Source organism: Schistocerca gregaria, chromosome 5, assembly GCF_023897955.1.
Source record: "Schistocerca gregaria isolate iqSchGreg1 chromosome 5, iqSchGreg1.2, whole genome shotgun sequence".
Taxonomy (NCBI): domain Eukaryota; kingdom Metazoa; phylum Arthropoda; class Insecta; order Orthoptera; family Acrididae; genus Schistocerca; species Schistocerca gregaria.
In genome coordinates this window covers 315,512,402-315,536,525 of record NC_064924.1, presented here as the reverse complement: position 1 = coordinate 315,536,525, position 24,124 = coordinate 315,512,402, and the positions used below count along the sequence as shown (strand labels likewise).

At 44.2% G+C, this 24,124-nt stretch overlaps 1 protein-coding gene across 2 annotated transcripts in view; it reads right to left on the bottom strand.

Annotated features, from left to right (window-relative positions):
* The window catches only part of LOC126272337 (pro-interleukin-16-like), a 612,371-nt gene that overhangs the window by 532,613 nt on the left and 55,634 nt on the right, over positions 1–24,124 (bottom strand). The window contains exon 1 of one of the 2 annotated variants that reach the window (XM_049975122.1): positions 20,200–20,359. The exons of the other annotated variant lie outside the window; for it this stretch is intronic. Coding sequence (XP_049831079.1) covers positions 20,200–20,329 — 130 coding nt within the window. The 5' untranslated portion in view covers positions 20,330–20,359. Of the gene's footprint in view, positions 1–20,199; positions 20,360–24,124 lie in introns of those variants that run through there. 2 annotated transcript variants of the gene reach the window in all.

The following is a 24,124-nucleotide window of genomic DNA, read 5'->3' as shown; positions in this document are numbered from 1 at the left end:
GCTTAGGGACTGATGACCTAAGAATTTGGGCCCATAAGATCTTACCACAAATATATATGTAATTGTAGAGGGGAGTAAGAGTGTAATATTTTGAATAGGAACCCAGGTCCAGAAATATACTGTTTCCGTCCTACTACGGTGTCAATTCAAATGTATAAAGCGTCCAGGTCTGCTGAGGGAAAGAGAAAAGTCTCTGACTTGCTTGTCCTGATATGCAGTAGGGTAGACAGGATGACGTGTGCTACGTCAGACGATCACCTGTTGTCACCTAACATCTGCCTTGCTGCGTTTTCGGAATACACAGACATGCTCCTCGTGTATGGCGAAGCTCGAGCTAACAGAAAGGCTGTTTGTCGGCCGTGTGACTAACGTTTTCCCAAATGTAGCACGCTATCGCACAAGCTTCTTGCCAAAGTTACCCAGCGGCTTTGAGAAACAGATACGTTCACCGTTAGGAGGCAGGTCTGTGGTGCTCCAAGCCGCATGCTCGAATATGAAGAAGATGTACCGCATCACATTGAAGAGAACCCGTCAATGAGTACTGAAACAATTACACGTGCAATGGGTGTTTCACAGTATCGTCTGGGAAGTTCTGCGCGAGCAAAAATTACATCCGTATCAGTTTCAAAGGGAACACACTGGTGCCTACTGCACGCGGTTCCTGCATCGCTGCATCGACACACCGAAGTTTCCACGTCGAGTTCTGTTCACAGATGAATATAAGTTCACTAGAAACTGTGTTCTGAATTTGCGAAACGGCCCTGTCTGAGCATACGAAAACCCTCGATTTGTATTAATGTATGGGTAGGTATTCTGGACGGTCATGCGATTGGGCCACGCCTCCTTTCACTCAAGCTAACTGTTACAGCATAGATGATCTTCCTAAAATTAGTACTGGACTCGTTCTTGGAAGCCGTACCACTGATTGTCCGTCAGGAAATATGGTTTCAGCCCAATGGTGCATCGCGTCACTTCTCGGGCGCGGGTCAGAGGCATCTCAACAGATGACACTAGAAATTGAAGAGATGTCAAGCGGGATGGAGAATGTGTACCAGAATATGCTTTGTAGGTACGATGTCAGTAACAACGCTGGTGGTTGTCACATTGAGGCGTTGTTATAAAGCATCAATACTGTTATTACGTGCTGTATGCTGGGTTATTTTTTTTTTTGGGATAATGTAAATACATAATATTTTAATGTTAGCAGAAAATTAGTTAAACATCCGAATTAAAACCGTTGTAGAACGGAAACAGTACGTTCCTGTCCAAAATATTATGTTAGCACTCCCATCTACAAGTCCAAGAAGTTTTTAAAGAGAATTGCCGAACACCTTATAGCGACATGGGTTGTCGTGACAGTGAAGAAAAAAATACGAGGGTTGACTGAGAAGTAATGCCTCCACCTTCGTAACTCTTCAACATTTGGCAGCATTGATATGCCGCAGATACTGGCTTGTTCCGTAGACTTTTCTCTACAGCTCCAGTTGGCGGGAATCCTTAGCACTGAACGGTTGTGTTGTTACATTACAAAGTATGGAACTTTGCGCAGACGGTCGGGCAATGCGATTTAAGCAACGTGCAGTCTTTCAGTTCTTGACAGAAGAAGCTGTCACTCCAAAGCAGGTTCATCAGAGAATCAAACCAATTTATGGTGGTTGTGTTCAAATGGCTCTGAGCACTATGGGATTCAACTGCTGTGGTCATTAGTCCCCTATAACTAAGAACTACTTAAACCTAACTAACCTAAGGACATCACACACATCCATGCCCGAGGCAGGATTCGAACCTGCGACCGTAGCAGTCGCCCGGTTCCTGACTGCGCGCCTAGAACTGCGAGACCACCGCGGCCGGCGGTGGTTGTGTTGATGTGAGTACTGTGCGTCGTTGGGCGAGTAAGTTTAAAGATGTTGAGACGGGAACATTTGACTTGAGTGACGAACAAAGAGTTGGACGTCTTGTGACAGGACCTGAAATTTGCCCGAGAACTCCTCTCGCGTTACGAGAATGAAGGTGACGCCTTTCTCCGTTCAGTTGTGACAGGAGACGAAACGTGGGTACACCATTACGATCCGGAGACTGTGAGACTGTGGTTGCGAAAACAGAGACTACATCTACATCTACATCAACATCCATACTCCGCAAGCCACCTGACGGTGTGTGGCGGAGGGTACCTTGAGTATCGCTATTGGTTTTCCCTTCTATTCCAGTCTCGTATTGTTCGTGGAAAGAAAGATTTGTCGGTATGCCTCTGTGTGGGCTCTAATGTCTCTGATTTTATCCTCATGGTCTCTTCGCGAGATATACGTAGAAGGGAAGTAGGGAGAAATATACTGCTGGACTCCTCGGTGAAGGTATGTTCTCGAAACTTTAACAAAAGCCCGTACCGAACTACTAGGCGTCTCTTCTGCAAAGAATTCCACTCGAGTTTATCTATCATCTCCGTAACGCTTTCGCGATTACTAAATGATCCTGTAACGAAGAGCGCTGTTCTCCGTTGGATCCTCTCTCTCTCTCTTCTATGAACCCTATCTGGTACGGATCCCACACCGGGGAGCAGTATTCAAGCAGTGGACGAACAAGTGTAATGTAACCTACTTCCTTTGTTTTCGGATAGCATTTCCTTAGGATTCTTCCAATGAATCTCAGTCTGGCATCTGCTTTACCGACGATTAATTTTATATGGCCATTCCATTTTAAATCACTCCTAATGCCTACACCCAGATAATTTGTAGAATTAACTGTTTCCAGTTGCTGACCTGCTATATTGTAGCTAAATGATAAAGGATCTATGTATTCGCAGCACATTACACTTGTCTACATGGAGATTCAACTGCAATTCCCTGCACCATGCGTCAATTCGTTGCAGATCCTCCTGCATTTCAGTACAATTTTCCGTTGTTACAACCTCTCGATATACTACAGCATCATGCGCAAAAAGGCTCAGTGAACCTCCGATGTTATCCACAAGGTCATTTATATATATTGTGAATAGCAACGGTCCTACGACACTCCCCTGCGGCACACCTGAAATCACTCTTATTTTGGAAGACTTCTCTCCATTGAGAATGACATGCTGTGTTCTGTTATCTAGGAACTGTTCAATCCAATCACACAATTGGTCTGCTAGTCCATATGCTCTTACTTTGTTCATTAAACGACTGTGGGGAACTGTATCGAACGCCTTGCGGAAGTCAAGAAACACGGCATCTACTTGTGAACCCGTGTCTACGGCCCTCTGAGTCTCGTGGACGAATAGCGCGAGCTGGGTTTCACACGGTCGTCTTTTTCGAAACACATGATGATTCCTACAGAGTAGATTTCTAGTCTCCAGAAAAGTCGAACATAATACGTGTTCCAAAATTCTACAACTGACCGACGTTAGAAATATAGTGGCGGCTTCTTCCGTTACGGCTTCAGGAAACTTGTTCATCGCTGGCAGAAATGTATCCAATTGGCTGGTGATTATGTGGAAAAGTGAATATTGGTAATTAAAGATCACATTCTAAGGATTATTTCTGCGTTTGCTTTATTAAAATACTTCCACCCAAAGCCAATTAACGAAGGTGGAGGAATTACTTTTCATTCAACTCTCGTAGTAGAACCGCTAGGAATCAAATTCTGTGTTTCTTAATTTTCAGGCAGATAACTGGCATGCTAAGAAGGCTCACAAGGATGAAAGTATCACGTATTGATACTGTTGTAATCACCAGTCCTCACTCCACTAATCCCAAATATGATGCTTCTCTATTAATTTTCAGAAAGAATCACCTTATAACGTGCACTTATGTGAACTAAGTTGGTTAAGAACCAGTCAATTGTTGTAGGCAACCGTTACAGTAGCCAGTTAAAGAAACGTTTTTCAGCGTTCAGAAGAGGCGCCCAGTTAATACGCCTGGCAAAAGCTGACGGGTAACTGTATTGGGAGAAGCTCTGATCTATCTCTAGCAGGTGGTCTTGGCTGAATGCCTACCACGGAGGGTCGCCATTGCTTCCGCGTCCGTTTCCCGTCACGTGATGCCGCACCGCGTGCTGATGTCCACAGCGGCCGCCGCCCGGATGTTCCCGCCGCCGATGTAGCGGTACTGATGCCTGAAAGAACCACTGCCGCTGCGGCCAGTCTTCGAGACAAGTCGCCGCCTTGTCCCCAGACGACTTCCGCGGTTTGCTGGCTTCAGTGGGATTGCTGAAAAACGCGGCTGCAATACAAGCGTGACGTTCCATGAGGACATCGCTCTCCGGTCTTCCAACACACAGTTGACGCCTCTTCGTTGCAAGTGTTCCAACGTTACGAATTCAACGCATGCTGTTGGACAGACCATAGAAACGACATTAATCTTACGGAAGTTTCACAAGTTGCGACATTGTCGCGAATAGAACAGTGACCCGTATATACAATAATTTTCCTTTAATTTACGTCTACGGTCACAAACTTTTTGTTAAGATTACCGGTTTCGGTCTATAATGACCATTATCAGATCTGTTTTATAATACTTTGTTTTTATAAAACAGATCTGATGATGATCATTACAGACCGAAACCGGTAATCTATTTACAAAAAGTTTGTGACTGTAGACGTAAATAAAAGGAAATCTATTACGGAAGTTTCTTGTGACGGTCTACCTTAGCCTGAGAGCGCACAAACAAAAAGTTAGTCCATAGGAGAAATCACGCTAACACCGTGTAACTGTAACGCCACCTCTATGCTCGGTAATGGACTCAGTTCGGTGACAAAGAGAGTCCAAGAGTTTCTTATTGTGTGTCTTATCCGCATGAAGCCACTGATTGATGATTGAACCTCAAGAAAAACCAAATTTATGGGATTCTGATTGCTGTGTTCCAACAAATGTTCCAAATAGTGCCATACATCTTCTGTAGGGTTAAGATTGGATCATTTAACGGACGTATTATGACATTGCGGGCTGGCGTCTCTCTTCAGTCGTTTCTGTCCCAGCGGTATGGGCCTGCAGCCTAAAAAGAAGTGGCCAGCACCATGATGATAAGGAGAACGACGTTTAAATCCTGTTCCAAATTGTTTCATATATTTCTTATGAGATTAAGATAGAATTATTTACTGCACCAGTCGACATGCGTAAGGTGCCTGAGAGTTCGCTCTGCTAACAGTGAAGCCGCCATGTTGAAGGCGGGAGTGTCCACAGTACACTCATCATGAGGTACAGAACATGTGGCATAACTTACTCGCTGACAATGTTGAAATAAACATCCCGGTTAAATTCTCATGGTAACATGAATGAGTGGATCTGACACACAAACCTCTTGATGTCAGACGCTCAGATCGGTATCAAACGTTGTATGTCATATGAGGATGAACAAAAACATAGATTCAGTTCGTGCTGAGTGCTCTCGTCTAGTAGAACATGCGTAAAGGGTAATTAAAAGCATCACCAGAGCTACGGAACAGAAGAAAAGCGTATATGTGTGTCGCAGGTCTCGCGTGGATGAGGGGGTAGCGCGTCCAGATTCCACTGATGACAGTTTTTTAACTGTTTTGGCTTGAAACTGCCGTTGGAAAAATATTTTCCTGGCATGTAAAATGACTACACGGAGATTGTAGCAATGTTCTTTCGGTAGTCTGCTTTCAAAAATGTTCAAATGTGTGTGAAATCTTATTGGACTCAACTGCTAAGGTCATCAGTCCCTAAGCTTACGCACTACTCAACCTAAATTATCCTAAGGACAAACACACACACCCATGCCGGAGGGAGGACTCGAACCTCCGCCGGGACCAGCCGCACAGTCCATGACTGCAGAGCCATAGACCGTTCGGCTAATCCCGTGCGGCAGTCTGCTTTCGCTTCATTAGTTGAACGTTATGTACTTATTATTGATCTCATTATTTTTTATTATTAATTGTTATTATTACTATCACTTCCGCACGTGTCATGCAATTGTTTGCTCATTTTTCTTTTCTGATTGTATATTCTATAAAATTACAAATGTACTCTGCAGGCGACTTTTAGAGAAACGAAGCGAAAGCAGACTGTCAAGAGAACTTTGCTGTAAACTCGAAACAGCCATTTACATGTCATAAAAACGCTGTTCCATATAACACTCTTGCACGTATTACAGTGAAGAAAATTGTCGTTAATGAGGTTTGTACACAGGACTCTTAGTGTGAGAATCTAATACTCTACCAACTTCCCCACGGAAGCAACATGAGCTGATAACTTACAGTTATGTTTTTTAATTAACGTTTACGGCCGTTCGGCTGGGCGACAGCACATCGTAGGAACTATGGTTTTCGTTGATACTCTATCGACACACAATGTTTAGTACGGATATGAGTGTTTGCCATCTGTAAGTTTAGGTGTAAGCTATGGGACGACACACTTTCCGCAAAACTTCACAATACCACCTTCGGTCTTAACTATAGCTCGCGTAGCATGCCGTGACCAATGTGCAGTGTCCTGTTTTCGTCCAAAGCTCTGGGCGAGTTCATCCGTCTGTTTGGAAGGGGAAGCCGACAAGTCTTTTCCACCTTTCGGCCGGTTAGCGTTGATAGAATCGAGGGGCGCACCCCGCAATCTTTCTCAAACGATTTTGCAGAAACTATCCAGTAAAAAAAAAACATTTCTCCTTACTTATAGCGTTATGTCAAGTTCATGATGAAGTGGCCATCATTTCGTTAATGGTCATATTTATTGTGATATTTACGTGAAAATAAGACAACACGCGAAATTTGGAAAAGTGTGCAATGAAAAATAGAGGTCGCTATGATTTTGAGTTTGATGAACATTACATAATATGTTGTTGCGTATGAAATTTAACTGACATATTAAATTTTTCTTTAGACTTGGGTAGAGGTATCTATCTGTCACTAATCTTGAGAAAATTAGACAGATGTATCACACTAATCTGCGATCGCGCTGCACCACTTATAAACCCAGAGTGAAATATCCATAACATTCCTCATATTTCATAAACGGTTTCAGATATCGAAATGTGATTTTGGCAAATGATAGCACGCAAAGAGGAGAGTACTTTACCACATCGCTATTGTGTAAAACTTGTTTACCGTGTTATTCCAATAAATACAGACATTTTCGGGGAAAGAATGTAATTTTTAAGGGCCACCGATAGCTAGTGAAAACGAGAAAAGCTATGGGTTTTGGAACAACATATGTGAAGACATTACACGTTTTTTTTGTACCAAGGATGTGCTTTTTCATAAATTACTGACTTTACTTTTCATCAGTCCCTCACTGAATAAATCACTGTTCCAGAATCCTCTCGTAGTTGTGTATGCACAACTTGTTAGTGAGGTGCAATCTGCTGTGTCTTGGCAAAAGACGTATATTTTGAAATGGCAACCAGAGAAATGTGTAGGTTTTACTCACAGTTTGTTACTGATGACGTTACTTCGAATGTTAAAAACGGTGAACAAGCCAGTAGAAAATAAATCGCTGCATTTTCGGCGAAATTCCTTTTAGATACTAAGGAAAGCAGAAGTGATGATGACAGTAGGTCTTTTCTAATGGTCACCATGCAAGTGTGAGTGTGGGGTGGCCCCACTTAATATTTACAGATAATGTGAGTGTAGGCTTCAGTTTAGGATACCACTTCCCCTCCAGCTCTCGGCATTTCCCCTACAGCGTTCTGAGCGACCCCCCACCACTGCCGCTCTCCCCATGCTTCCCCAGCTGACTGTGCATCTAGCGGCCGAGGCATTCTGTGCGCTCTGTACACTCAGACCATGTCGGTGCACTCGACAAGTTACATCATGTAAAGAGAGACGAAAAATAAGGCGCATTCCATCACACCAGACAGCTTCCAGTTTCTGTGTCGTTCGGCCCTCTAAAGGCTTGGAGATCTATGATTGGTTGGTTGGTTTGGGGGAGGTGACCAAAGAGCGAGGTTATCAGTCCCATCGGATAAGGGAAGAAGGGGGAAGGAAATCGGCTGTGCCCTTTCAAAGAAACCATCCTGACATTTGCCTGAAAGGATTTAGGGAAATCATGGAAAACCTAAATCAGTATGGATGGATGTGGGTTTGAACCGTCGCCTTCTCGAATGAGAGTCCAGTGTGCTAACCACGCAGATCTATACACTTCTATGAACAATGGCATTTTGCGATGGACCCATCTCCAAATGTCCATTACATGCATTTCCCTTTGTAATGGTCGCTTGAAATCTGCTAGAGATGGATCCGCATTCATCGACAGTAAAAACTCCTGTCAGATTTGATTCGCATCTCAGTTCTCCAGTCCCTCTAAAGATCTCTTTACGACCTCTGTTCCCACATAGTGTTACATTGCAGCGTGCTTGTAGCGTCTGCCACTAAAGTTGATGAGCATTCCTTGGCCCTTTCGTGCTTTCTTTTGCATTTTCTCCATCAATCCTTTACGGCAAGAGTCCCAGCTTGACAAGCAACTAGGGCTTTGCAAGCTATCTCCTATTTGAATGGGCTAAACTTCCTGACGGTTTTTCCAGCGTATCTCTGGCATCTGCCTTTTCTGTGGTTAGTTAATTACTTTCAGTCGTTCAACACACAAACTCCTAGATATTTAATGGGTATGAACGCTTCCATTGAATTTTCGGCAGTCGTTAATCATACAATAATGCAATATTTAATATGTTACTTACGCTTATGTGGAGGATCAACTACTTATCCTCACAACAAGTGTCAATTCTCTCGCGGTTATCCTGCAGTTAGATCCAAAACATAGCGTTAAGACTTCTTTACATACGTCAGCATCTTCTGGGAACAGCTTCATGGAGATTCAGAGGCCATCCGCTGCGTCATTTATGTATATTTTGAACAGTTCCAATGCAGAAATTGATTTACATTATACAAAACGACTTTACTTTCATACAGTCAAAACTTTCCCACAAGCACAGTATAATTGATAAAATGAAATTTTTTGTTGTTTATAGAAATTTTTCACAAAGAGTTTTTGGCTTTACACAACTCATGATTATTTAGATCTGAAGACGATGGAAACTAGTTATCAATTGTGAAAATCGGCAAGTAAGACTGTTACTATAAATATTAACAATTGCACATCTCTCATGAAAATACATAAGCCATTATCGATTTTGTTGTTTCCTGTGTAACGTTCAGACCCGATCGACAATTTCGAAATTCACGTTGGTTGCGTTGGTTAAGAATGGTTTAATAAACACTATGTAATGAAAAGTATCCGGACGTCTGATAGTGGACATTTATATGAGGCGAGAATCCAAACTTAGCCTTTATAATGCCTTGAACTCTGCTGAGGACACTTTCACTTATGTATAAATAGCTACGGAGTAATCATCCCATTCTTCCTGAAGAGCCGAAATCACAGAAGGACACTGGACAGAAGTAATTTAGTCACTGGGATCTGGAGCGCATCTGCCTTCTAATTCATCCAAAAAGCAGTCCATTGGCTTAAGGCCAGGAATGTTACTGTCCATAAACCATCGCCTCACAGTTGCTACTTTATGACATGGTGCATTGTCATGCTGTTGCAAGCAGTTATCGTCTCCGAACTGTTCCTCCGTTGTACGCAGTGCAAACTGCTGAGGAATACGTTCATATCCTTCCGCTTTTGGCATTTCCTTAAGCGTAATAAAAGAATGACTCCGTAACCACGAAACACACCCCTTACATGAGGTGAGTGGACTTGGTTTAGTTGTAGTTGTATCTTCGCGTCTCCACTTCACAGTCACAGTCACATCCACAACAATCGAGCTGGGCAGCGTTAAAAGGTTTGAAATATTCCTGATGTATCTGTTACCTAGGGGATATCCAGTGACCAGCCTACTTTCGATGACCCTGAACGCTCCTTACGGACCCGTTCCGCTCCTACTGCTCGTCACGCCCTTTTACAAGGGCGTTCAATAAGTAACGCATTTATTCAGAATTCCAATAAACCATGTTATTCCTCACTCCTCTCGTTATAAAACCCTGTTTTTCACCATAACCTTTGTTCAGTGAGACGACATTACGACACCTTACTGGGATGCCTCATGGTACCACTCCGCAGGTCGACGTTGAAGCAAACGCTTTGCTGCATCAGTAACCTCCCTGTCATCCACGTACTGCTTCCCGCGGACTGCATCCTTCATTGGCGCAAACAGAGGGAAGTCGGGAGGGAGGAGATTCAGACTGTACGGTGCACGAGGAAGAACAGTCCAATGAAGTTTTGTGAGCTCCTCCCAAGTGCGCAGTCTTGATGAGGTCTTGCGTTGTCGTGGAGAAGGAGAAGTCAGTCCGCATATTATATTAGATTAGATTAGATTCAGTTTTCGTTCTATAGATCCAAAAAATGAGACGATTCTCGTGGGTGTGGGACATGTCAGAAAGTACGACATAAAAACATAAAACATTTGAATATAATACTTACTGTCCTGATCATTTGTCAGGAGATAGTCGAAAATAGTTAATACAATGCAGTAAACTGGGACAGCAAATATTTACAGAATTAACACACTGTCAGATTGAAACACTGTTATGTACTGTTAACAAATTTATCATACGGAAATATACCTAATCTTGACTGTTGTGACCAAGTGTTGGCAAAACTGAAGTCTAACAGATATTTTTACTTATGCCGACTTAACAATCTCTGTTGAGATATTCATCTATGGGGTAGAAGGAGTTGCCTATCAAATAGTCTTTCAAACTCTGTTTAAACCGTGCTTTATCTGAAACCAAGTTTTTAATGGTTGCTGGCAATTTATTAAAAATGTGTGTTCTTGGATACTGGACCCTTTTGGGACAAAGGTAAGTGATTTTAGGCCTTTATGTAGATTGTTCTTATTCTTAGTATTGATACTGTGCACTGAGCTACTGATTGGAAATAGACATGTATTACTTGCAACAAATTTCATTAAGGATTAAGTATACTGAGAAGCAGTGGTTAGAATACAAAGTTCCTTGATCAGATTTCTACAAGATGTTCTCGAATTTACACCACAAATGATTCTTATCACATGCTTTTGCACCCTAAAAACTTCTGCTCGGTTTGATGAGTTGCCTCAGAATATGATCCCATACGACATAACAGAATAAAAGTAAGCAAAGTATGCATGTTTTTTTATATCTCCTACATCCGACATCATTCTCACGGTATTTACAGACTTGTTTAGACGCTTAAGCAACTCTGTGGTATTCCCTTCCCATCTGAATATATTATCCAGTTGTAATCCCAGTCAACACTGTCAACCTCTTCGATCTGCATGTCTTCATACGTTATACTCATGCTGGAAGGAAATCTCTTACAGGTTCTGAACTGCATATAGTGGGTCTTCTCAAAGTTTATCCTGTGGCTACGAACAAGCTGAAGTCGTTTCTACAATTTCCTGAGAGTAGCGCAGTACACTTCAGAATTGACTATTGCACCCGTTCAGAGTCCCAGAAGACCGTCGCCATGTCTTTACCGGCTGAGAATGCAACTTTGATCCTTTTCTTCGAAGGAGCGGTGGTGTGCAGCGGTGGTGTGGCGCCAGTCCACTTTTTCGGTTCGAAGTGATGAACCCATGTTTCACTGCCGATGACAAGAGGCTGTCACTCTCAGCCGTGTCACGCACAAGAAAGTCTGCTCTTTATGATCTTGTGTTAGGTGGCAGGGGATGAAGTGGGCACACGCTTTTGGGTACCCGAAATGGTGGGCGACTGTACGAGGACTATCAACAGACAAGTCCAGTTGAGAAGCGAGATGTCTGATTGTGATTCGTTCATCACCTCGAATGGGAGTGTGGGCACGTTCAAACATGGCAGGAGTCACAGCTGTGTACGGCCTGCCACCATGCTGGAGAGATTACAGGTTCGCAAGACCATGTTGAGATGATGACAAGGCCGCGCGGGTGCAGCCGACAGGTCTGCGGCGCTGCGGTCATGGACTGTGCGGCTGGTCCCAGCGGAGGTTTGAGTCCTCCTTCGGGCATGGGTGTGTGTGTTTGTCCTTGGGATAATTTAGGTTAAGTAGTGTGTAAGGTTAGGACTCATGACCTAAGCAGTTAAGTCCCATAAGATTTCACACACATTTGAACTTCGACTCATCGTGCTTTTCTTCACTGCCAGATCTCCGTAGACATGCTGCAAACGCCAATGAATAGCCACGATGCTCTGATTTTTGATCAAAAGAAACTGAATGACAGCTCTGTGCTTGGAAAGCTCCTTCTTTACAGAACCTATTTGAAGGCCACGTGTAGTGCCACCACCTACCAGAACTTCATGAAACTATAGGAGCTGAAATGGATATATTCGACGATGTTCCATAGCAAATTCTGAAAGTTTTTCAAACGAATCTCGCATAGAAAATAAATGTGTTGCACTGCTTATTGAATGCCCGTCGTACATTGGCGGATCTGCATCTGGTGACGTCTAGTAGTCAATCCGGCCTTACACTGGTGTGGCAGGATTCTTTTATCAGATAGTGTATGTTAGAACGTGACTCGCCGGGACTTGCTCTGTGCTGTCGCAGAAGAGGACAAGACGGTGACGCAGAAGGCCACTACGGCCATTAATCACCTGACTGGGCCCAGGACAGCGGGCGATACCGCTGCGTGGCGCACTTCCGCCGCTGTCTGACTCACGGGGCAGTCGGGGGTTTCGACCGCTGCGCGCCGTCCGGCGTGCTGCAGCGTGTGGCGTCTCGCTGCATTCCACTTGATTTCTACATCTACATCCATACTCCGCATGCCACCCGACGGTGTGTGGCGGAGTGTACCCTGAGCACCTCTATCGGCTCTCCCTTCTATTCCAGTCTCGTGTTGTTCCTGGAAAGAAAGATTGTCGATATGCCTCTGAGTGAGCTCTAATCTCTCTGATTTTATCCTCATGGTCCCTTCGCCAGATATATGTAGGAGGGAGCAATATACTGCTTGACTCCTCGGTGAAGGTATGTTGTCGAAATTTCAACGAAAGCCCGTACCGAGCTACTGAGCGTCTCTCCTACAGAGTCTTCCACTGGAGTTTATCATCTCCGTAACGCTTTCGCGATTATTAAATTATTCTGTAACGAAGCGCGCTGTTCTCCTTTGGATCTCTTCTATCAACCCTATCTGGTACGGATCCCACACCGGTGAGCAGTATTCAAGCAGTGGACGAACAAGTGTACTGTAACCTACTTCCTTTGTTTTGGGATAGCATTTCCTTAGGATTCTCCCAATGAATCTCAGGCTGGCATCAGCTTTACCGACGATAAATTTTATATGGCCATTCCATTTTAAATCACTCGTAATGCCTACTCCCAGATAACTTATAGAATTAACTGCTTCCAGTTGCTGACCTGCTGTAGTGTAGCTAAATGATAAAGGATCTATGTTTTCGCAGCACATTACACTTGTCTACATGGAGATTCAACTGCAATTCCCTGCACCATGCGTCAATTCGTTGCAGATCCTCCTGCATTTCAGTACAATTTTCCATTGTTACAACCTCTCGACACACCACAGCATCATCTGCAAAAAGCCTCAGTGAACTTCCGATGTCATCCACAAGGTCAATTATGTATAATGTGAATAGCAACGGTCCTACGACACTCCCCTGCGGCGCACCTGAAAGCACTCTTACTTCGGAATACTTCCCTCCGATGAGAATGACATGCTGCGTTCTGTTATCTGGGAACTCTTCAATCCAATCACACAGTTGGTCTGATAGTCCATATGCTCTTCCTTTGTTCATTAAACGACTGTGGGAAACTGCATCAAACGCCTTGCGGAAGTCAAGAAACACGGCATCTACTGGGAACCCGAGTCTATGGCCATCTGAGTCTCGTGGACGAATAGAACTTTCTGTGCTTTGTCTCCATAGTTCGCCGTCGCTTCTAACTGAACTGTCGAGCACCGGCCAGCCGTAACAGCCAAGGACGCACCGATAGAGCGCCTAGTTTGTTACAAAGGAACGTGCTCTCCTGATGGGTGTAGGACTGTAAAGCAACCAGTACTGCTAGTGATCTAAAGTCAAAACTAAAATAGCCCTAGCCTCACTTGACAGTACTAAATTAAATTTCCCATATTCTTTTTAACTCGCTCAGGAGAAATGACATGGAAGTTCCTATCACGAAGCACAACACCTTGATTACAACAAAGTTTCTACAAAATCTCTAACGACGTTGTGGTAATACGACTTTGTGGTAACAGGACAGAAGGTCTGGGCTAGAGGAGTGCACAAACATGTCCTTCTAACGAATGAATTAGACATTTTACGGTGTTGACTAAATGCGCAATCGATAGAGATATTTTGCAAGATGTGATCCTCACCATTTCATGAACAGCTCTGAATCGTATGGCGCATGCGACCCAGTGATAGGGCACACCTATCTCGGCATATTGGCGAGCTATCCAATTCCACAGATGCCTCTCGACGTCACTTTCGAGCAGGATGGTGCTCCACCCGACTATCAGGAAGGTATTACTATGTTTCTCCATGAGAGTGTTTCCTGAGCTTGAATCGAAAGAGACGAGCTTCCCATTGATTGGCTCTCTCGGGGCGCCGATATTATTTAACAAGGACAGTGTTTACAGAACAAAGGTTCGATACCTGGCAGGTTTGAGACGAAGGATCTAAGCCGCACATGATGCCATGACACCTGTAATGCTTATGGACATGTGGCGAGTAGTGGAGCGTCGTTTTAGTAGCTGTCGAGCCACATTGAACTGTACCAACATGCATAAAAATATTTGAGCTCATATAAACAAATGTTTTTGTACACATGTGGCATGGACACCGTGTATTATAGAGATATGTGAGCATAGTCTTCAAAAATGTTTTCCTCCACATTATTTCAAGGAGGAAATATCGTTGATCTCTATCTACTTCGTTAGTCTCCCTATTATTAGTCTCCCTATTATCAGTCCCCCTATTACTTAGAGCACATGGCGGAGATTAGTTTTATTATTAGCATTTCCTCGCGCATGGACTATGGGAAGAATGACTGGTTGTAACCTTCTGTGCGGGTTGTTGTCTAACTTTTATCTAGACGATCTCTACACGACAGGTACGGAACGGGCTAAACAGTAATGGCAGTTTCCGAGCAAAGTATTCGCCTCTTTTTTCTAGTGTTTTCCAACTGGAATTTTTCAGCGTTCTTAAACGGAGTGGTTAGGCTGCGCGAAACAGCCTCTCGCAACAGTTTCGCGAAATACGTCTCGCTTAGAGTAAACCACGGTACGTTGAGGGTAAATGTCGTCCTAACCACGGAACATATTGTCAGATGCTGCATAGTGGCGAAGCAGGCCCGAGTGGAGTTTCTGGCGCGCATCTTTTAAGAGCCTTGTTTCCCTCCTTTCGTGGATAGGCCTCGTTACTCGTTAAGTGCGGGACAGAGTGAACCGGAGGAAGACGTCGACCTCATAGAATTAAGTGTGGTATCCCTAAGAGAAAGCCCATCATTGTCGGGCAAAGTGGAGGATGTGTGTGAGGAAATGAGCGTGATCCTTCACCAGCCAGCCTCAGCTCTGAAATAAGCGATAATAAATCCTTTGGAGTGATATGGAATTGAAAGAACGAGAAATGACAAAAGCACGATCATTGGATTAGGTTTGCAAAATACGAATTGTGTAAGTGTGCACATTCATTATTTTATAATATTTCACTTCATACTTACTTATTGCACGCATTTAATAAAAACAAACCTTTTTTATAATAAATGTATATGAATCGAAATGGGTCCCTTACAAATACTCCCACACTTTGAAGAACAGAGACAGCCCAAATGTTGCCCTGAACAAACTGCTGGCATAATTCCTGGTATCATACCCTTTGAAATTTTAAACACATACCATGAACATGTGCATGAATCAGCAGTCGCTAGAAATACCAGTGTCACAGCCAGCCTACCTCGAACAATTAAGTCTACTGCCTCTCTCAGTTTCGTATCTATTGTTTTCGATTTCTGGAATGATTATTGATACAAAATGTTCGAAGTTTTCTACAATCATAAGGATGAAGTTCTTTCGTTATCTTCACTGGGTTTCAGAGTAATTTTCCTCATAAGCTGGTTTCAGTGCTGGCAACGCTGACGAAGTAATACCTAAATCCACCGGTTTTCATTTTCAAATACAGTATCGTCAAGAGGACAGGACGCAACAGCCGATGGTAGAAGAAAGTTCGCCAACGTGGTTGTCTCTCTCAGAGTTCCGGGTTATACTTCTCTTGCCTTTTTCACGCACTTACTTTTTCTCAGTTGTTTTTGTAGCATGAATGGATCTGAGCTGTGGTTCCACAATCAGGTTGTGAAAGGATACAACACTCTGAACTTCGTTACTCACAAGTTCTTCGAAATTGGTATGTCTGAAGCGAAACTGCAGTAGGGCTCTCCACAAGAGTGGAACATTCAATTAAGAGTAAACGATATTGGGCAAGACGATGAAATCCTGTCTGCAAACTTGACTGTCTGTCGCCGAGCGTACTTCGAACTGAACTAATGTGCAATAAACGGTTCCTATGCACCAGCATTCCCTTGTCGAACCTCTCGTTTTCTTGCCGAATCTACCCTCTTGAAATCTTCCGTGTCACTGATCTCCAGCAGTGATCAAAGCGTGGTAACACACGTAGTAAGTTACAGCCTGGATATGATTTGAAAAATACACTTGCATCGGTTCTGCAAGAGAACCTTTGTGTGAGTGAAGCGTCACTGCAAAAGTAGAATGCATATTTCTAACGACAATGCTGGACGCATATTTTCACAATGGCTAAGACCCGTGGGTAACCAAGGCCACGTGAGTACGTCGTGGTGTGAGCGGCGGAGACTGCTGTGTTCCACCGCAGCGTGTCGTAACAGACACTGCGGCCAGTGCTGTGTTTGCACTTAACCACAGCATTCTGCTGGGAGAGATGATAAGGGTTACGAGTCTTCCAAGGTCGGGTATCTTGGGGATATGACTTGCGTTACAGACAACATTTCTCGCGGAAATTCGCGTAACTGCGGCCTCCTTGAACGTACGGAATACTGGCTCAGATTTTCCTTGCTCCTTGGAATTATGGCCACATGTCAAAAATTATGCAAGTCAGTCACCAGAAAAAAAAAACTTCTGACGATCGTTACATGTTTTATACCCGAGTTACTACACGATTGTGTGCCACTGCTAATGAATCACTCATAGATGTATGTTCCTGATTTACGTGAGAGAAGGTTCAAATGATTCAAATGGCTCTGAGCACTATGGGACTTAACATCTGAGGTCATCAGTCCCCTAGACTTAGAACTACTTAAACCTAACTAAGCTAAGGACACCACACAAATCCATGCCCGAGGCAGGATTCGAACCTGCGACCGTAGCAGTAGCGCGGTTCTGGACTAAAGCGCCTAGAACCGCTCGGTCAAAGCGGCCGGCGTGACAGAAGGCCGGCCGAGGATCGAGATCCACACTTTTGCTCTACCTACTGAGCTATCCGAATGCATTTCATGTTTCGACTCACAACATCAACCTACAAGCACGTTTCGAAGGCCGCGGTGGCCGAGCGGTTCTAGGCGCTGCAGTCCGGAACCGCGGGACTGCTACGGTCGCAGGTTCGAGTCCTGCCTCGGACATGGATGTGTGTGATGTCCTTAGGTTATCTAGGTTTAAGTAGTTTTAAGTTCTAGGGGACTGATGACCTAAGATGTTAAGTCCCATAGTGCTCAGAGCCATTTGAACAAGCACGTTTAACTTGCAGTTCACAATGCAGCGCCTAAGAAACGGAGTATAAGATGGAGAACGCCACTGACAGACATTTGTGGATGTGTGGTTATGAGCTGCCGCTTACTTCAGCAATACATATTTTCCTTGTTAGTACTAGTGGATTCGAAATGTAAACTTTTCGGCTAAGTTACGTTCCAGCACGACTCAAATTCCGACTGTGGCCTTCCTTAAAACGAAATACAGCACTGAAATGAAATGATCGTATGGCATTATTGGCTGGCAGACCCCATCTGGGTAGTTCATCCACCTAGCGCAATTTTTTCTAATTGACGTCATTTCAGCGACTAATGTCTAGATGATGACGATGAAATGATTAGAATAACTCAGGCATCCAGTTCCAAATCTCTGACCAAGGCGGAAATCGAGGTAGCAACGCTGACTACTCCACCACAAGCAATACTACTTTAATACGTTATATGTTACGGATTACTGTACACTCGTACCAGCTAAAGGAGGTGTTCAACGTGTCGCTCTCGCATTTGGATACAACACTGCATTCGTCTCTCCAGTGTCTTATGAGTTATTTCGAACACGTCAGTACCATCTCGTAAAGGTTGATGAGACTGTACAGTTGCAGTTGTTGAACCAATACAGGACTGCTGCACACTTCACTTTTGTGATGAGGTGGGGGGGGGGGGGGGGGGAGGAGGGTGGTTGAAGGGACCAGACTACAAAGGCCACCAGCCTTTTGGGATGACCTCAGACAGAAAAATCAAGTGTAAGCTCGTCTCGGAGGCGAAGGTACAAGTGTTGCTCGATCTGTCCTACTTGAACCATATTGCCGCGTTACATGTTTTCTTACATTAGGAGCAAAATATGCCGATGCTCTATCATGCACGTAAGATATACTCCAGTTACGAGCCAGGGGTGAAATTTGAGCCCAACTGGATTTGGATTTAATCGGAAAGTTTACGTGTCAAATACACTGGTACTAACTAGCGAAATATGATATACTGAAATAAAAAAAAATGGTTCAAATGGCTCGTAACTTCTGAGGTCATCAGTTCCCTAGAACTTAAAACTACATAAACCTAACTAACCTAAGGACATCACACATGTCCATGTCCGAGGCAGGATTCGAACCTGCGACAGTAGCTGTCGCGCGGTTCCAGACTGTAGCGCCTAGAACCGCTCGGCCACTTCGGCCGGCATACTGAAATCAGCGCTGGTTCGTAACTACATTTTTTCAATCACGTCGCATGGACTTCTTTGATTGTATTATCGTATACTTTCACCCGTGCCAATTTTTCTTTTTTTTTTTTTTTTTTTTTTTTTTTTACCCGTCAGGTTCCGTAGGACCAAATTGAGGAGCAAATCTCGAAGGTCATGGAACGTGTCAGTACATGAACTTACAACATAAAAGTAATAAGAGATAAAATAAATATTCATGAACCTGAAAAAAAGTCACTCCATAAGTTTAAGTAAACGCTATCAGCAATACAATAAGAATCAGCTTAATTTTTCAAGGAACTCCTCGACAGAATAGAAGGAGTGACCCATGAGGAAACTCTTGAGTTTCGAATTGAAAGAGCGTGGATTACTGCTAAGATTTTTGAATTCGAGTGGCAACATACTGAAAATGGATGCAGCAGTATACTGCACACCTTTTTTGCACTATCGTTAAGGAAGTCCGATCCAAATGGAGGTTTGGTTTCTGCCGAGTATTAACCGAGTGAAAGCTGCTTATTCGTGGGAATAAACTAATATTGGTAACAAGAAACGACAATAAGGAATATACATATTGAGAGGCCACTGTCAAAATATCCACATTCGTGAACAGAGGTCGACAAGAGGTTCGTGAACTCACACCACTTATTGCCCGAACCGCCCGTTTCTGAGCCAAACATATCCTTCTAGAATGGGAAGAGTTACCGCAAAACATATTACCATACGAAATAAGTGAATGAAAATAAGCAAAGTAGACTAATTTACGTGTCGAAGTATCACTCACTTTTGATACCGTTCGAATAGTAAAAATGGCAGTATTAAGTCTTTGAACAAGATCCTGAACGTGTGCTTTCCCCAACTGCTTATTATCTATCTGAACACCTAGAAATTTGAACTGTTCAGTTTCACTAATCATTATTAACAATGATCATTATTAACAATGATACCCCCTTGTACAGGCTTCCCAAAATTTTCGTTGGATTGTGTTACCTTCTTATCAGATACCAATTACAATGATAATAATACGTACTTAAGTTGTAAATGGAGAAAAAACTGGGGATGGATCTTTAAATTCATTTTTGAACAGCTTTCTTCTTTTAACTTTCTTTTAACTATTCTTTTAACTATCTTTTAACTTTGCTTTCTTTTAACTATTAATTCTTTTAACTATTCTTCTTTCTTTTAACTATCTTTTAACTATTCTTTTAACTATATTTTGTTTATAAAAATGTAAATATCGATACAAAACCTGACATCAACTCTTTAACGAAAAAGTACGTGCGAGTGATCTTAGTAAGGATGCCATTTCTCTCGGCCCGAATGTATTCCGTGTCCACGTAGTGCCCACAACTTGCCCTCATCACTGAGTGGCAGAGCTCGGCGCCGGCTGCTGGGACTCACCGGAGGGCCGCTTCCTGCCACTGGCCGCTGCGGCGCTGGCGGCGCGGCGGTCCCTGGTCCATCGCCTGAAGCACGCCAGTCGCGCCCGCACGGGGATCACGAAGATGGCCCGCAGCGCTCCGCGACGCATCCTGGCCGCACGCAGGCAGACGGACACACAGCACTGGGGGAGTCGTGAGGAGCCTCGGGCACGCCCGGCCGCGGTCACGTGGCTCGCCGCGGCCTTCGGCCTTTCCTGTCCCCACAATTATCGCAGCCAGGTTGCCGACAAAGCTACTCTGTCTGCCACGCTTGCGCACTCGACCACTCGGGGTCCTCACGCTACCTAGCTCCTCCTCCTCGGTGTTTACGCAAGCATCACGTGCTCTACAAAACCTGTTTTCCATTCACCCGTTCTCATACTTCCCTGAAACGTTTGCGAAAAATCTATTACTGTAGCTGCAAAGATGTGCTATACCTCTTCGTATTCTAGAATACACACAAATCAAAAAAAAGTGTTGCATCTCCCCGATGTGTTACTATTGTAACTGTTCCTGTACCGATCGGAGGGTCACCCCAATGTTGTTTACAAACATACACACAGTCACCATGGGCGCTACCTACGCGAAGAACACCGCACTCGACTGTATTGCAGCATTTCAGTTGAAAGTAAAGACCCAGTAGGGACGCATCAGACATGTCTGTGGAGCACTAGAGTGAACATCCACCACGCCACGAAGGAGCGTCGTGACCAGTGATCGGGTCCGCATCATCACGTTATGCGCAGTAGGTTTTCAAATGGTGCAAATGGCTCTGAGCACTATGGGACTTAACATCTGAGGTCATCAGTCCCCTGGACTTAGATATACTTAAACCTAACTAACCTAAGGACATCACACACGGCCATTCCCGAGGCAGGATTCGAACCTAACCTGCGACCGTAGCAGCAGCGCGGATCCGTACTGAAGCTCCTAGAACCTTTCGGCCACAGCGGGCGGCGCAATAGGCTTTGAACTGGGGAAGTTGCTCGACTTGTGCACCGGATTCGAAGTGATGTGGTGCGAACATGAAATCGCTTCGAAGTTGCAGGTAGTGTTGAGGACATACACAGCACATGCCGTCCACATTCGACAGAAGCACAGGATGATCGGTATCTATGGCTTTTGCGTCATAGGAACCGTGGCATGAGTGCTTCAGAACTGGATTCGGCTTTCGAAGAGGCCAGTTTGCAGGGCGTCATATATCGCATCAAACTTTTCACAGGCGAACCTGCATTCCTGACGGCCATGGCGAGCGCTACGTCGTATACGACAGCACCATGAGCTCTGTCAAAGATGGACAAGGAATAATGTAGAACGGACACCCCAGGATTAGCGTCGGACGAAACTCGGATCTGTTTGTACCTTTACAATCACAAACAACGTATCTGAAGAAAATGGTTCAAATGGCTCTGAGCACTATGGGACTTAACATCTAAGGTCATCAGTTCCCTATAACTTAGAAATACTTAAACCTAACTAACCTAAGGATATCACATACATCCATGCCCGAGGCAGGATTCGAACCTGCGACAGTAGCGATCGCGCGGTTCCATACTGAGGCGCCTAGAACCCGTCGGCCACATCGGCCGGCACGTATCTGAAGACAAGTCTGTAATATCGAACGACTCCAACACTCTGACCGTATATGCGAAAATGTGGTTGTTGAGTGATGTTTAACAGTGGGATTACATAGGGCCACCGTACACATCTCGCGCTTGTTGTGGGAAATCTCACTACCCCTCCTTACAGGGACGAGATATGGCAACTAATAGCGGGACCAAATCGTTGACATTTTGGTAACAGTTTCATCTTGGTGGATGATAAGTCGCGTGCTCGTCGTGACCTTCTCGTGAACACGTCCCTTAAGCATCCTAGTATCACCGGAACAGAATGACCTCCCTGCTGCGAGCACATGAATGCAATCGATCAAATGTAATACCGATAGAAACCCCGTGTATTTGGACGTCTACAACAACCAAGTACTCTACGCGACCTGCTCAGAATCACCGTTGAAGGGTGGGACAATCTGGACGTGGTCTGCCTTGGGATCTTGTCGATAGTACGATGCGACGGATTCAAGCCAGCATCCGAGCAGGGAGACATCCCACCCCATATTAACGTCGCTTGGGAGTGCTGCAAAAAGCTTCCCATGGGAAACAGACGTGTCTGTCGTTACATTTTTTATGTGACTTGGAAATATTGTAAAAATGAATATAAACGTATGCCTCAAATTCAATTTTTCTTCTCAATGCTTTCAGTTTCGAAATGAAGAGGTGATGTCGATATGTGTACTTAGAAACAAAAATAATATTATATCCAGATACAGCTGGAACCGTTAATTTCTTTGGCCCTTCCTGATGCCTGCTCTACATTAGGCACTAGGAGTATCTGAGCATGATTTTAAAAAGGTTTGTAGCTTTTGCCTTCTGGACTGTGGTGCGATGCAGGGAAAGTTTGTAAAAGACAGGAAAGGACAAGAAAAGGAAAAGGAGACAAGGAAAGGAAAGGACAAAACAGGAGAGGTAAAGACAGGAATGGATAACAGCGGTCAGGAAAGGACAAGAAAGAACAGCACAAAACAGGAAAGGAAAGGAAAGCAAAGCAAAGGAAACGAAAGTTAGAACCTAACCTCCCATCGACGCGGAATCATTAGGGATGGGGCACATTCTCGGATAGGACAAGATAAGTCAGGAAATTGGGCGTGCACTTCGTTAAATAATCAGCCTGCCATTCACTAGAAACTATTTCAGGGAACTGCCGAAAATCAGTCCAAGATAAGGAGAGGATAGCTTGTTCCGAGAACCTCCTAGCTAAGAGTCAAGTGTCGCCACCACTGCACACCCCCTCGCATTATGGGCGATGACGGCTGTAACAGGAAACGTTACAAGAAACTAAACTGGTGTATGCTTCAGGTAACAGAGCAACAGTACGTTTCAGTTAATACACAAGAACTGCTCTGCTTTACAAAGTACAGGGTGTAACAAAAATGTATGGCGCAAATTGCACGACACATTACGTTGCACGAACATGAGACTGGAAAGTTTTTGTTTCAATGTTCCAGCTCATTTTCTCCAACTCATTACTCATGGGAAATACACACGGACAGAACGCACCAGCGTACCATATGTAACTCTTTCTCACAGGAGATGTTCAAAACGCCCTCCGTGAGCGCCGATACATCTCGGATGCGCTGATGTATCCCTGGAGTATTGCGTATGATTTCGCAGCTTTCCATAATACGGGCAAGGAGACTCTGAACATCTTGTACTGGGGTTCCATAAACACGAGCTTTCGAATGCCCGGAGAGCGTGGAGGCTAGGGAACTGGTCCATCTCTACCTACCCACCTGTCACTGAATCAGTTATTTAAAAGCCATTGGAAATTAACACCAAAATGAGGAAGTATGTGCTTTGTCGTACAGCTCAACGCACATCTTCTAACATATCAAGTAGAACATTCTCTATCCGGCCGATGTGGCCGAGCTGTTCTAGGCGCTTCAGTCCGGAACCGCGATGCTGCTACGGTCGCAGGTTCGAATCCTGCCTCGAGCATGGATGTGTGTGATGTCCTTAGTTTAGTTAGGTTTAAGTGGTTCTACGTCTAGGGGACTTATGATCTCAGATGTTAAGTCCCATAGTGCTTAGAGCCATTTGAACGATTTTTGAACATTCTCTACGAAATTGTGATAACTTTGTCTGTTGAGCCTTGTTGGAAGAAAACAGTAACCAACAGTGCCAGCTTGAACACTGACAGAGATCATTTGATGACGACTTGCTTCAACTGTTGATGGAGGAATGACGTCTGCACATATGTGCCGATTGTGAAAACTTGCAATCTGATCTCGTTGAAACGACGTCTCATCTGTGAATAGCACCGCCGTTACACTAAAATTACGACTGACTCTT